General features: G+C 35.3%; 2 protein-coding genes and 1 pseudogene across 2 annotated transcripts; 1 reads left to right on the top strand and 2 right to left on the bottom strand.

Moving 5' to 3' along the window:
• Positions 1–2231: 2231 nt before the first annotated feature.
• LOC112090897 lies at positions 2232–3986 on the bottom strand. Its single transcript, XM_024163214.1, has one exon. The coding sequence runs from the start codon at positions 3984–3986 to the stop codon at positions 2232–2234; it is 1755 nt and encodes a 584-aa protein (XP_024018982.1).
• A 170-nt stretch (positions 3987–4156) lies between these two features.
• LOC21387788 lies at positions 4157–8231 on the top strand (annotated as a pseudogene).
• A 4294-nt stretch (positions 8232–12525) lies between these two features.
• Positions 12526–14087, bottom strand: LOC21387787 (xyloglucan endotransglucosylase/hydrolase protein 15). Its single transcript, XM_010094471.2, has 3 exons — positions 13857–14087; positions 13011–13204; positions 12526–12640 (listed from the first exon to the last, which is right to left on the bottom strand). The coding sequence occupies exons 1-3, from the start codon at positions 14085–14087 to the stop codon at positions 12526–12528; spliced, it is 540 nt and encodes a 179-aa protein (XP_010092773.2).
• Positions 14088–15802: the final 1715 nt, after the last annotated feature.

Raw genomic sequence — 15802 nt, 5'->3', positions numbered from 1 at the left:
TGAATTCAACATAAAGGTGTATGACTCAGCTGTTATGATGTACAGAGATCAACAGATGTAAAAACACGTGGAGCCAATCTCTGTCATGATGCCAAAGTTCTTGAAGTACACAAGCTTATTTAACCATCTGGGCAATAAACTTGACTGTGCGTGGCCAATTGTTCGTCCCAAGTGGTTGGTCCACAACCTTAGATCAGGTGACTGCGGACTTTACATATACAAATTTATCGAATACCTTGTCCGCAGAATCCCGTTAGAAGACCTCGCTGAAGAACAAGTAGAAACTTACCGGTTGGAACTTGCGGTCAGAATTTGGAGCGAGTACAAGCTTAAGAGGCCCGTGAGTAGTAGTATATGAAATGTTGGTTGTGTTGCTTGTTGTAAAATGTATACACAATATTATTAGTGTTGCAATATTTTTCTTATTGTCGTTGCAATGCATTTATACTTATTATCATTGTACAAGTTATTTTGGCTTTGGGGAAGCTTATATTTATGGGGAAATGCTGCCCAAATTTTTACACAATGACTTTTTTTTTTTTTGGAAAACTTCGACCAATCCCGAAGATGGCAAAACGCATGTTTCATTGTAAAATCGGGGGGCACTAGTGCACGGTAGGGGGGGTGGCACTGACGCGCACGCGCAGGGTGGCACGGGCGCACGGGGTGGGGCATTGGCACGCGCGCGCGGGGGTGGCATGCCGGGGCGGGCCTTGGGTCCAAAAAAGGGGCAGTGCCCTGCCTCCGATTCATGAAATAAGTTAAATAACGTTAAAATAACCAAGAACAGACCATTAACCGACCAAAAAGACCAAGAATTGATCAAGAACAGACCAGAACCGACCGAACAGACCAAGAACAGACCAAGAACAGACTAGACCGACCGAACAGACCAAGAACAGACCAAGAATAGACCATAAACAAATTGTAATAAAACATTAAAAACATACATTTTTTTACATATTTTTTGACTTTTTGGGTATTAATAACCATTGTAATTTATAAAAGAGAAAAAAATTGGTAAAAATAGAAAAAACCTAAAACAGACCAAGAACAGACCAATAACCAACTTTAATAAAACATTAAAAACATACATTTTTTTACATATTTTTTTTTACTTTTTGGGTATTAATAACAATTTTAATTTATCAAAGAGAAAAAAATTTGGTAAAAAAAAAAAATCCTAGAACATACCAAGAACAGACGAAGAACCATCTTTTTCTTTTCTTAGTCTGTTTTTTTTTCTTTTTTTACCAATTTTTTTCTCTTTTATAAATTACAATGGTTATTAATACCTAAAAAGTTAAAAAATATGTAAAAAATGTATGTTTTTAATATTTTATTAAAGTTTGTTATTAGTCTGTTCTTGGTCTATTTTAGGTTTTTTCTTTTTTTTTACCAATTTTTTTCTCTTTTATAAATTACAATGGTTATTAATACCCAAAAAGTCAAAAAATATGTAAAAAAAATGTATGTTTTTAATGTTCTATTAGAATTTGTTTATGGTCTGTTCTTGGTCTGTTCTTGGTCTGTTCGGTCAGTTCTAGTCTGTTCTTGGTCTGTTATTGGTCTGTTCGGTCGGTTCTAGTCTGTTCTTAGTTTGGGAGTCTGTTCTTGGTCTGTTCTTGGTCTGTTCTGTCGGTTCTGGTCTGTTCTTGGTCAATTCTTGGTCTTTTTGGTCGGTTAATGGTATGTTCTTGGTTATTTTAACGTTATTTAACTTATTCCGTGAATCGGAGGCAAGGCACTGCCCCTTTTTTGGACCCAAGGGCCGCCCCAGCATGCCACCCCCGCACGTACGCCAGTGCCACCCCCCGCGCGCTCGCTAGTGCCCCCCTCACGCGCGCGCCTGTGCCACCCCGCGCGCGCGTCAGTGCCACCCCGCGTGCGCGCGCCCGTGCCACCCCTACCGTGCACTAGTGCCCCCCCGATTTTACCCAATTTTACAATGAAACACGCGTTTTGCCATCTTTGGGATTGGTTCTAAGTTTTCCAAAAAAAAAAAAGTCATTGTGTACAAATTTGGGCAGCATTTCCCTATAAATATAAGCTTCCCCAAAGCCAAAATAACCTGTTGAATATAATAAGTGTAATTACATTGTAATGATGAAATTTTTTTTTCATGACTACATCGGTGCGTTTTTACATTTCTTCTGATAATGTCCATATTGCCCACACCTAGCACATTGGTTTTGTCTTCGTGTGAACTCACCTATGCTGGGAATGCGTTTTTACTTTGGCTTACCCCTCTTTGGTACAACTCGCGGTGGAAGAAGGTGAACTTCCTTTACGTGATTCAGAATATCCCATTGCGCCGTATCCGGCATAGGATAGATTGTCTCAGTATATGCAAGAGCCCAAACTTCTGTCCTGTAGTATTTTGAGCATAAATCATAGAGAGATATTCCTGCTTCTCTACAACATGATATTGCTTGTTCGCATTGTATCTGCTTAAGGTCGAACACACGACAAGTGCCATTCCTCGCTCCAATATTGACAATTGCAGTGGCCTCTCCACTTGTCACTTGGAACTCAACAGTATTAAGTCTTGTGGCCGTTAGAAATCCCGCTTTGTTGTGCCTCTCACGAAGAGTTTTTTTCACACTTGGCGTTAATAATGTTTTAGTTTTAGAAGCTTCGACCCGCCTGTTATTAAACCACTCTGACATCTTCGCTTGTATAAAATTAAAGAGGGTAATGACAGGGTAATCTCGAACATCTTTGAGCATTGTATTAACTGACTCAGACATGTTTGTGGTCATAATATTATATTGATTTCTTTTAAAATGAGCACGAAACCACATTTCAAAACGTACCTGCTCCTGTAGGTATCTGGCAATTCTAGGATATCTTGCAGACAACTCGTCAAACAAGACAAAAAACTCATCAATGCGGTAGGCCTCAGCGATTTTAAAGAACAATGGCAGAACACCGCTACATCTGAAATTACTCTTGATGTTTTGAGACACATGCCATGTGCAACAACCGTGATGTGCTAATGTATAAACTGTAGACAATGCATTACTTATACTTTGATTCCTATCAGAAATAAAAACTAATTCCTTAGAATCAGTGATAATTTCCTTCAAGTTCGAGAAGAACCATGTCCAGGATGCATCATTCTCTGAGTCTACAATGGCCCATACGATGGGATAACAATGACGTTCACTATCCTGTGTAGTGGCAACTAACAACGGACTAACTTTCCTCATGCAACCAAAACCTCGTATACAAGGTCCATATGCTAGGAAAAGATAGATAAACTGGTTATGTTCATCAAAATGAATATTGGTGATACTGTCGTGATTAGTAAGAGACACCATATGAAAGTATGATGGGAGCTTAGTGAAGCTTTCTTCGGCCGTACCCCTTAGGAGTTGAAATGCATGCTCATGAGCCTTCCATCCTTTGTAATAACCGAAGTCCGTCCCGAATTCGTCACGGGCATATTTCTGAATTGATTTGGGAACCGGACCTTGTTTGACGCCTATAAATTGGTTTTTCATGCAACTTCCAATAACGGAGTACGTTGCTTGCCTGTGCTTCGCTGAACGCTTTTCTAACGAGCAAGAGTGAACACTATTATACTTACGGATTACAAACATGTTCGATAGTCTCAGTTTGCAGGCTCGAATACGCCCCACACATTTCGGATCCACACACTCTACTACAAGCACGTCTTTATTTGATTTTGTTGTTCGAAATTCAAACTTCCCCTTCAAAGCTGTTAAATGCAGCTTTTCCTTCAAATCATTCTTACTTGTAAAGTACTGACCAACTTCTAAACTAGATCCGTCACTGAAGGTAGATCCATAAGATGATCCAAACTCAGCCTGGTCGATACAAACTAAAGGACCAGCAACTTGTACTTCATTTAAAATGGCAAGTGGTTGTGGCTCTAGCTGTGGCTGTGACTTTGGTTGTGATTGCGACTGTGGTGGAATATTATTACGAGTTGAAAACTCATCTGGAGCTACAATACCCATAAAATCACGATAAAAAAAATCGTCATGCAAAGGATTTCTCCTAATTTTGACAAAATCAATATGTTCTTCTGGATTTATAAACTTCTCATCCACTATCACGTGTAGCGGTACCTCATGGGCTATATCCCTGAAGAATAACAAATCATCATTGTCTTTTATTACAACGGGCAATGATTTCTGTTTCAAATTTGGTACCACGATAACTGCAAAGAATGTTTTTGTCCATCAATTCCACATTTTCTACAAATCTTATCAACGAAGGTTTCGAGGGTATCCTTCTCATCCATATATATGCTAATTAAATTACAGTCTGTATGCCACACCCAACAACTTTCATTCTCCTCCCATTTTCCTCCAATGTAAAAAAAAAATCCTCCACTGAGGCATTGTTTAGGTTTTAAAACTGCAAAAATTTAATCAACATAATAATATGTCATTAAAGCAAACCAAATATACCACGAACAGACTAAGAACATACCATAAAATGAGAACAGACCAAGAACAGACCTTAATTAATAAGAACAAACCAAGAACATACCAAGAACAGACTATTAACCGACCGAACAGACCAAGAACAGACAAAGAACCGACCTTCAGACCAAGAACAAACCATTAACCATCCGAACAGACCAAGAACAGAACAAGAACTGACCCCTAGACCAAGAACAGACCAGAACAGAGCAGAACTGACCGAACAGACCAGAACAGACCGAACAGACCAAGAACAGACAAAATTGACCATATTATAAGAACAGACCAAGAACAGACTAAGAACCGACCATATTATAAGAACAGACCAAGAACAGACCACGAACCGACCAAGAACAAACCTTTTTTTTTTTCTAAACCCAGCATATCTTCATCATATCAGACAATGTAAACTGGTCTTTTACCATGTAAAATTACTATTTGAATGGATTTTAAACATTTTTAACTACATTCTCATCTTAAAAACATATGAACAACTACGAAAAACACCATGAGAGATATAGAAAAAGAAAAACTTACTTAGTAACTCTTCTTCAAACTTCGTTTTTGACGAGAAAAAAATGCTGAATAGGCAATATAATAATGTTAATAGGTTATGCGACGACGATGTCTTGAGAAGAGGAGAGAAGAAATGGAAGGCTGATGGGAGAAGAAAATGACGCGAAATGGAAGAGGAGGAGAAAGAAAACCCTAAAACTATAATTAATGACGTGGAATGCTGATGTAGAAGTTGAGCTACTTATCCAATTTAATTTTTTGGTGGTTTATTTACTTAAAAATACTTTTTACTTAAACTATTTATACAAAGTGCCCCCTTGGGAAGGATATACCTTTTCTGATCAACAAGGGCAAACGACGTGTGGAAAGAATATAAAAGTCCATACGCTTCTACATTTCCCCAGATACAATTTGTTTTTTAATCTAAAGCACAAAATAAGAGGAGAAAAAAAAAGGTCCCTTACGTACGACTTAGAAAACTAACATTGAATTTGATGCGACAAAATTGAATAAAGAATGTGGTGGCCTGTGGCTTAAGCTAAACAAAATTGGAATTAGTCCTAGGTATAATTAATATAAGGTGCGTTTGATAGATGGATTTAAAATTATAATTCTAGATCATGATTCATCATGATTCAGAATTAATATTTAGTTTGGATGATTCTGAATCATGATTCATAATTTGATGTGATGTTTTAAACTAGCTTCAATCATGATTCTAAAACCACTCCCTCTTGATTCAAGGTGATTCAAACCCCTGATTCTAAATCATAGTTTTAGAATCATGATTTAAACCTAAAATCACGAATCATGGTCCTGGTTCTAAAATCATAATTAGAATCATCCTAGTTTGAATTCTCATATCAAATGAATCCATAATTGTCCTTATTTTATGTATTATTTCTGCTTTATATAAAATTACTCGCCCGTGTGGGTTAGACAATCAGTAATTGTATGGATAGATATTAATTAGAATACTCAACACATAAATATTAAACTATAAACACGAAAATAGAATGTGGATGGTGTGACTCAAGCTAACAAAATTGAAAGAGTCATTACAACAATTTGTCTTCTGAGTTCCCAGTATAAACTAGAAGCATATATATAATTGGCCTCAAATTTATGTTACTTGTTATTTGTTTTATATTATAAAACTAACACTCCCCTGTATGTGTGTAATGGGACATGGACAATTACATGAGTAAATATTAATTAAAATATTCAATATATAAATATTGAACCACATGAAACATATTAATTAATACCCCAACAATTTCATTGATACGATATTAGTTTACTAATTTTTCTAAAAACTTAAGTTGTTTGAAGCAAAATAATTTTATATTCTAACATTAATTAAAAAAAAAGAAAAAGAAAAATATGTTTACTTGATAAGGAATTAGTGACACATTTAAAATCTAACATCTAACTCATGTGACTATTAAGGTCTTGTTCGTTTCGCTTGTTTGAATTGAGAATTTGAGTTCAAGAGTAAATTTATACAAAAGAAAATAATGTAACAGAAAAAGTTGAGTTTGAATTTTTATGAGATTGAAAATAATGTCACAAAATATTTGAGTTGTAATTCGAATGGTGAAACAAACGAAGCTTAAATGTGTAAAAATAACGACGATGCAAATATAGACAATATTCTTGGGGCAGTTGATGTGTATAGAGATATATAGATCATAATATCAATCATTCAATAATTCAACTCTTAGACCGCATAATGCATTAACGAGCGACAATTGTACAGTTAATAATCCTATCTATCAAAATTCAGTTAAAAGAGACGCAAAAAGAGGGGGTTATTTAGAAGTAATTTTTAAATGTGGTGACATGATATTTTCATTTTATTTTAACAGAAATTCAGGAAAACCGCGTAACAATACTTAACTCGTTAGGGGAGCAAATTATGAGAGCTAGATACTTTATTGGAGATTAACGTAACAACACTGACGGAAATTCTAACAATTTGTCTCATAATTTGGGGGAGAAAAGTAGAAGTTTTTAAATTTCACGGGCAAAGTAGAAATGACTAATATTTGAAGGGTAGGTGTGGAAATAATCCTTTATCGGTTTGTGCTCAATTCTATGTAGTCTTAAAATTATATATATGTATATGTATAAATATACATATATATGCGTAGAGGAATAAGCATAGGTTTCAACGATGTGTAACTCCATGACGCAATGTTTTAGAACTTATATGGCAGCATGAAGCAGCACGGTAAGCTGACCAAGAAGATTTATTAGGATCGCATCAACATCATGTAGTAATATTATTACGTACCCTAAAGTACTAAAATCCAATATCTTAAATCTATAAATAGGCAGAAAAAAAACTAAACATTTCGACGACAGCGAAAACAAGCACAAAAACCAACTAGCTATTCATTTCTCATCCACACAACACACATTCTCACAACCTTCAACAGACTTTTCACCAATGGCTTCCCTCCGACCTTCTCGTAGCTCGCGTCATGCAACTCCATGCAAGCATCTTGAAACTCGAGTCGCTTCGACCTTCGAAGCAAGTCAACACCCTCTTCACCCAGCTCGTCAACTTGTGCACTCTTCCTTGTTCAATAGACGTCAAGGACTTGCCCCAAGAGCTCCAAGCCAAGCGTGAGTCTCATTATTCTATGCGGCCAAGCCGAGGGGCTTTTGGAGCTTGAATTCTAAACTCCAAAAGCTATCAACAATCTCAACCTCTTTCCTTACTATAACAACTACGTCAAGCTAGCAAATTTGGAGCACAACATTTTGGTCAAGAACGGAGTGTTGAAGCCCAAGAATGTGGCCTTTGTGGGCTCAGGCCCAATGCCACTAACTTCCCTTGTCTTGGCCATGAACCACATGAAATTCACTCACTTTGACAACTATGACTTTGACGAGAAGGCCAACTCTTTGGCTAGGAAGATTGTTGCCTCGGATGTTGAGCTAGAGAAGAGGATGAAATTTGTTACTAAAGATGTTATGGAAGTGAAAGAGAAGCTTGGGGAATATGATTGCATATTTTTGGCTGCTCTTGTGGGGATGAACAAGGAAAAGAAAGTGAAGGTTCTTGGGAATGTGAGGAAGTACATGAAGGAAGGAGGGATTTTGCTTGTTAGGAGTGTTAAAGGGCCTAGGGCTTTTCTGTACCCAGTTGTTGAAGAGCATGCGTTCGTCGGGTTTGAGGTTCTTGACATCTTCCATCCCTCGGATGAAGTGGTCAACTCCATTATTTTGGTGCGAAAGCCTATCTTTTAAGTAATTTTTCGGGTACCGACCTAGTTGGCATGCGAATTTCAACCTCGATGCTATTTGTCCTTGCTCACCACTTTGTATTACTTTTTTATTAGCTTCATCCCTCTGCATAAGTGGGATTAATGTGAGCCTACGAGGGTTTTATATTTGTGTAAGGAACTTGATAAAACTTACTCTAGTTGTGTCTGTCATGATTGGAAAATTTGTCGAAAAAATTATTGTATAAGATAAAATTTCTTAGAGTTCTCTGCATTATAAATATGAATACTTTTATGATAAGTATTTGTTGATATTGATATTGAATAGCAAAGTATAAGTTAAAAGTCGGAAATTTATGAACTATGATATAATTACCGAATTTCAGATTGTAATCAAGAAAGAGGCAGGGAACGCTGTGTTATTCTCACAAGGGGACAAACACATGAAAAGGAATTGAAAAACATCAATTCTAAGTTTTTAGAAACAATCAGAACGAAGAACGAACAAAAAAAGGGTTCGGAAAGCCGAACCGAGAAAATTAGAATTTTTGACCGATTAGGGTTGACCGAGTTGAAATTTGTTGGCGAAGAGTCGACTAATACGTCACTCTTGAAAATTCAGTCAAGGTTGAGTAAATTTGACCAAGTTGACCAACCGTCTGAAAAACGCGGGTAAAACGCGCACCGGATAGAAATTAAACTAAACCGAAATAAGATAGTTATTAAAAATGAATGGTTGAGATTTAAGGTTATTAAATGGATGGAGGGATGAGATTAGGACACCAAGAAAGAGAGGATATGCCCAGCCAAGACTTAGGGGAGAAGCCAAATAGATATTTTGAGCTTTTTTTTTTATAAAAAAGACCCTAGAAAGTGTCCAAATTGCACCTAGGTCTCTCCTCTCTTTTTGTGAACAGTTTTAGAAGGGAAAAATACAAGAAAAATGTCAATTTTCATGCAAGAAAATAGAGAGAACTCAGTCAAAGAAAGAGAGGAAAAAAAATTTCCTAAAGTGAGAAAACCGAGTTCAAATCGAAATCAGCGGAAAACTATCGTTGATTAGCGTCACCGGAACTTGTTCTTCATTCTTCTAAGGTAAAATTTCAATTTTTCTCCTCATTTTTCACCATGGCTGCATGTCCATGAACAGAAGAAACTATGAAATTTTTTTTGCTAAGGATGATGATTGCTTATGGTTATTAATAGTATCAAAAACCTAATGTTTAGAGGATAAATTTTCGGTTATTGGGTTATGTTTTAAAAATTTTTATTTAGGGAGAAATCTTGTGAGAATATTGAAGAAATCATAGAGATTATGATGATAAAAAGGAATGAGAATGATTGTGGTATGTGGTTTAAAGGTTGAAATAACAAATAAAATGAGCTATGGTTAGCTCGGGAAACACGAAAATTAGGAGAAACTCTGTCAAAATTTAGTTTGAGAATTGAACTAAATCCGGTTGTAATGAAGAATAGGAGGAATGTGATGTGTAAAATAAGTTGATTAGGTGATTGAAGATGTGTAGGAACCTAAAATGATGAAAATTCTCAGTTTCAGACCAAAATATAAAACTAGGATAATGACCCGAAACTTGTACCCGAATTTGCTTAAGCTAGAGGACTAAGATAGAAGCTTAATTTTAAAAAGTCACTAACATCAACTTGAAGGAAATTTCATTCCAAACAACTTTTGTGAAATTGCTATTTCCTCAAAAACGACCCTATATGTCAGTTTCGAGCTGATTTCTGAAACAGGTTAAAAATGGTGATTTTAGGCCAAATATGCACGGCTTTGGTGCACATTGGTAATATAGAAGATGTTTTAGTCCAAATACCGAACGTAAAAATCATAGATCTTTTCAAGAATTTTAGACACGACACGCACATTCCGTGAAAATGACATTTATGAAACCACGAACTCGAGTCAAATTGTATTGCAATTTCTGATCTTAGATTGTGAATCTAACAATCGGGAATTTATATGATAGGATCAGTAGGCGATCAATGAAATAAGTTTGTGGAGACTCAAAAGTCGTAATTTTAGCAGAACTTCTGTAAGTACATCAGTCTTCCTTTGTCTATATCACGAACAAGCATATTTCTCTGTGTTGCACAAAATTGTGCATATTATAAATTCAATGTATGTTATTATGTGAAAGATGTTTCCTGAATCTTATTTGTTGCATTGAATGTGCTTATGGCCTTAGAGTAGCAGTAGAATTTTAATCTGTGAAAAATTGAAAGTCAAAGTCAACAAAAGTCAAACATTTGAATAAAGCCCAATTTCATAAGAAATTGATAGAAATGCTTAAAGATGCAAAAATATGACTAAAATTACTGTCATAATAAGAAAGAAAATGACAATAAAAAGATAAGATTAAAATTACTATCATGATAAAAAATGAGGACAGTAAAATGATGTATAAAGTAAAGATGACAAATGACAAAAGTTAATAAAACTGTTTGTACTAGTCTTCGCAAGGGAGGTTATTATGAATAAAACCATGGGTGAGTTGGTTTTGGGTAGCTCCCCCACTTCTCATTGGGTATGTGAGCAACGGTACAACATGTATGGGGCCCATAAGAAGTAAAAGTTAAAAATTAAGATTAAAATTACTTCATGATAAAAAAGATGATAGTAAGACGATGTATAAAGTAAAAATGATGAATGTCAGAAAGTTAATAAAATTGTTTATACCGGCCTTCACAAGGGAGGTTATTATGATTAAAACCATGGGTAAGTTGGTTTTTGGTAGCTCCTCCACTCCTCATTGGGTATGTGCGCAATAGTACAACAGGTACGTGTCCCATAAGAAGTAATTATGAGAAACGAATGACACAAGAACGAAAGTTGTAAAGAAGCATGAAATGAAAGAAAAGAAAGCATATATAGCATGATAAAATGAAAGAAAAGAAAGCATGACACGATAAAATGATAGAAAAGAAAGCATAACACGATAAAATGAAAGAAAAGAAAGCAAAACACAATAAATGAAAAGAAAGAAAGCATAAAACGATAAATGCTTTACATGTTTAGAAAATGTGTTAGGGTGTATGACATGAATGCATATATGGGTATGCATTATTGATTGCACTTGTTGTGGTCTGTTGTTCCTTGCTGAGCGAAAGCTCATCCCGTTTGTATGTGTTGTAGGAAGCTCAGGTAAGGTACCAGTTCTCTGAAACCTGTTTGATGGGCGCGCATAAAAGAATGAAGCAGTGGGATGTGGGCAGGTGGGTGATGGATGCACCATGTGTTTTGAAAACGCTACAATGTGTATAAAGTAAGAAGTATTTATGGATGTAAAAGTAAATAAATCATGTAATGAAAGTAAAGTATATGAGACAACAAGGCTATGCTTAGCAACCTCAAATCACAAAGGATGTTGATGTACCTAAAAGTATATCATGTTAATGGCATGTGAACGACAATGGTATGCAAATGGTAAGTCGAATGTATGACCGCGCCTAGAAATAGATTTTGAAGTTTTAAAAGAATTTTATCTACAAATTATTCAACGTGAAGAAGTTGAAAATATTTTCGAAAAAGTATTTTTAATATTCAAGTTTTACTATGGAATAATAATCGAAGTTTTATCCCGACAAACTATATTAGTACTTATTTCACTATTGAAGGAAAAAAAGTAGCCTAAATTTTAAGAGTCTATAATTTTAAAGTAGTAGAAATTAAGAATATAAGTTAAGTATGAACATAATAGTGATGACAAAAAGTAAGTATTGTCATAGTCTCCACTTCTTTCTCTATGTGTTTGAATTTGTAAGATGAATAACAAATATTGTACTATCTCATGAATTATATATATGTGTGTGCGTGCAAAATTAATCATGGCCGTATCGTTGAACTTCTTGTTTGATGGTTTAAAGTATGCACATTTATTGTAAGAGCAAGGTGGAAATGCGAAGTGGATAAGTAGCTTTTGGTTTTGAGGTTGTACTTTTGTTATCATTAAAGCTGTTAGTTTAGCTTTGAATTAGCAATGGGATAATCTATGTTTGAGCTAGATTGACTCATGTTAATAACCTCTACTGTAAGTTATTCCACAAAATTTTTTCATGACCACCAGATACACATAAATATTTTCCAATAAAAAGCCCATATGGAAGCAAGGCACGGATCAAATGTATCATCAATTCATGACTGTAAAGGGAAATCTTTTTGTTTCGTTACAAAATAGACACTTGATCAAAAGGAAAAAAAAAATGGCAAATAGAGAAGACAAAAAAAAAAAAAAAATCTTGCGAATTAACGAAATAAATGAAGAATCGTCGACATTGGCAATGGACGGTGTTTGTTCCTTCTAATATTTGAGATCATCGTTCAGGTAGCATTCCTTGGGGAGGCCTTGAGGGAACCGCTTTGTGTCTTTGCAATAATCACAAGGCAAAACGTTTTTTTGATTTGCCACGGTGAATCTGACCACATTTTTAATGATTTATGATTTGAACCCAAACGTTTTTTTAATTTTAGAACTAAAATTATGATTTATGATTTGAATTTGGGGTCCAAACCATAGTTCTGGAGCCGGAATCAGAACCAGAGGTTTGAACTATCCAAAATTAAGGGGGAGGTGGTTTTATTTTTTGGAGTGGTTTTGGTTTAAAACATCACATCAAGATTCAAATCTTGAACCACATAAGGATTCAAATCTTGAACCAGAACCATTCAAACCAAATACTGATTTTCAAAAACTATATTTTACTTTTTACAAACAAATAATGGTTTGAACCACAATTATAGTTATGGTTCTAAAATACTCATATGAAACGCAACCTATATACTTACAGAATGTGCTTGGGATTCCAGAGGATGGAGTAAGTATGGAAATCGGCAGCCGGGTCGAACCAAAGGCGGAATTGCTGCTCTCTGCTGCCCTTTCCTTGGCAGAAAACATTAGTATGAAGCGTGTACGGATGACCGGTTTCATTCCCCAAGAATTCAAAGTCTATCTCATCATGGTATTCCCCTTTGGATGATAACTGATTATAAAAAATATACAGGCTATTTTTGCATGGATATCTCTCTAACTTTGCGAGTTTGGCAATTTAGTTCCTTAACTTCTTTATTGACAATTCAATTCTTAAACTTTGAAATTTATTACAATATTGGTCAAATTGAAAACAAATTTAAAAATTTAGATGATATATCTTCCATGTGAGTATTTAATAAGGGTAATTAATATCTTTCTGCATCAAATTTATCCTCATATACTCATCACGAGTGAAATTTTCTTTTGAAATTAGGAATTAATCGTTTTGGGAGAAAAATTAGAGGTCCCCCGATTTCAAAAAAAAAAAATCATTTATGATGTGTGTAAAGGTTTCAATTCGATGCAAAACAATTAGAATTATCCTTAATAAACACCCACGTAGAAGATACTGTCTAAATTTTTAACTTTATTTTCAATTTAACTAAAAATGCAACAAATTTTCAAATTTAAGTGATGAATTGCTAAGAAAAAAAGTTAAGAGACCAATTTACTAAACTCGTGAAGTTGAGGTGGTATCCGTGAAAAAAAGACAAATGTACAAGAGTCAGAATTTGGATTGTAAAAGCTAATATTACATTAAAGACGACTAAAATTTAAGGCAAAGTCACAAACTATAATCAATAATATCGTTTTAAACTCACATAAAATGCCGTGACAGTGCCAGCGGAGTTTCCAGCGACGAGCTTGATTTGCATTTCTATCTTTGCATACAGGTATGTTTTCTTTGACTCAAATCCTGAGCCTGAAACTTTGTCAAGTGTGACCTTCAGAAGCTCTCCATTGTTGACTATCTTACATCGATTATCGCCCCATGCAAGGCGGATATCATCGTAGAGGTTGCCGGCAGAGACGACGATAAAAATGCTAAGCATAAGAGAGAAAAGCAGCGAAGCGGTCGAAACATTGAAGGAAGGAAAAGTAGAAAAGCTGAGAGGTTGGTTCTTCATGGTTGGGAAATAAAACATACACAGAAATAAACACTTAATTTGCTGTTTTTGTTTATACGTTTGAGTATCTTTTATGCATATTAATTAGCCTGTAAAGTATAATATTGGAACGTCCAGGACTTTAATGTTGGAACGTCTATGTCTAGAGTTTTGTTTTCGTTTTTGTTTTTGTTTTTGTTTTTTCTGGTGATTGAATGTCTATGTCTAGTTGGAGGGCATAAAATGGAACCAAAAATTGACTTTTATTTTGTTATATTTTTTTAAAATAGTTTTGCCACCCAAAAATGCACGACCTTGGGATTCATTCCCTTAATATCCAGCTATGTAATTCCTTTGGAATCAAATTTGTGATTTAAGATATACCAACATTAGGCAATAAAGGACATGGCAAAAAATTTCAAAATTAATAATATCCTATTTTGTCCGCAAGTTAAGTGTCAACTTGAGAGGAAAAAAAAAAAAAAAAACAAATGTTTGACTTGATTTCACAAGTTCATGAACTGGTAAACTCAAACTCAATACCAAATAATAAAACTCTCAACGTGATGGACACCCAACTCAAGAGTCGGAAGAGGAAACTTCCACCTTGCTAGGCACCCACCAACTTTTCTATAACAGCTCATTTGATTGTATGCAATTACAACTATATGGGTTACTTGGTCTTTGTTTCCTTTACCACTTAGCTATTTTGGTCTTTAAAATTTTCTTATAGTATTAAAAGCAGTCCTTTTAAAGTGAGTTTTGAACTCAATTCAACTTCTTGGGATTTTAGCACAAATGGTTGCAAAAGGTGCAAAGACGATGACAAACGTTAAAAATTAGACAGAAAAGCGCATTGAGTCTTAATTTTTTTAACCGAATTCAATAAGCCAACGCGGATACAACACATTTTGCATTTGGATGATAAGAACTTTAGGACGCTACTAGTCTTTTTCTATCTAAATTTCTTTTTTTTTTTTTTTTTTCTTTTTTTTCCTGTTGATCCACTGAATCACTCTTAATCCATCTGCAATTAGTTGCCGCATGACCAATTCATTTGCAAGAGTAACAAAATAATGGAAGTTGCTCATTCTATGAAGAGAAGAATGAGAAATCTTGACACGAGCTCGAATAGAATTGAATTAGGTAAATGAGATGCCGAATCAATATCACTTAATACTCAAGCAAAGTGTCTCTAATATCCCTCACTAGTGACTTTTACGCCAGTGTTTTTGCGTGCCGGTACTATTTCATACCAAGGCCACAAAATTCAACACGTACTTGAGTGCTTGTTGTTTTTTGCTTGTATGAATTAAAATCTTGTTACTTTGTTACCATGATGTAAGGGCGGTAGCCCCATTGACCTTTAATTTGAAATCTCATTACCTAAGGGCGAAATGAAAACGTAGAGGAGTATCTTGTAGCAGGAGATTCGATGGATGTGCAAGTAAGCCCACGAAACCGGAATGGCGATGTTGAGGTCGACAAACATAGTATCCTAGGTAGCCACGTACGAGAGCTTGCGGTGAAGTTAGCGGCGACCACAAAGGGAAGCACACTCTGTGGGAGTAAAACCTTTGTAGAGTTTGTTACAGGCTTACAACGTATTGGGCTTGGAATTGAATAGGTACCTTAATTGTAAAAAGGTTAAACGGAAATAG

Source organism: Morus notabilis, unplaced genomic scaffold, assembly GCF_000414095.1.
Source record: "Morus notabilis unplaced genomic scaffold, ASM41409v2 Scaffold899, whole genome shotgun sequence".
Taxonomy (NCBI): domain Eukaryota; kingdom Viridiplantae; phylum Streptophyta; class Magnoliopsida; order Rosales; family Moraceae; genus Morus; species Morus notabilis.
The sequence above is the reverse complement of the archived record's forward strand: the minus strand, read 5'-3'. Positions and strand labels throughout refer to the sequence as shown.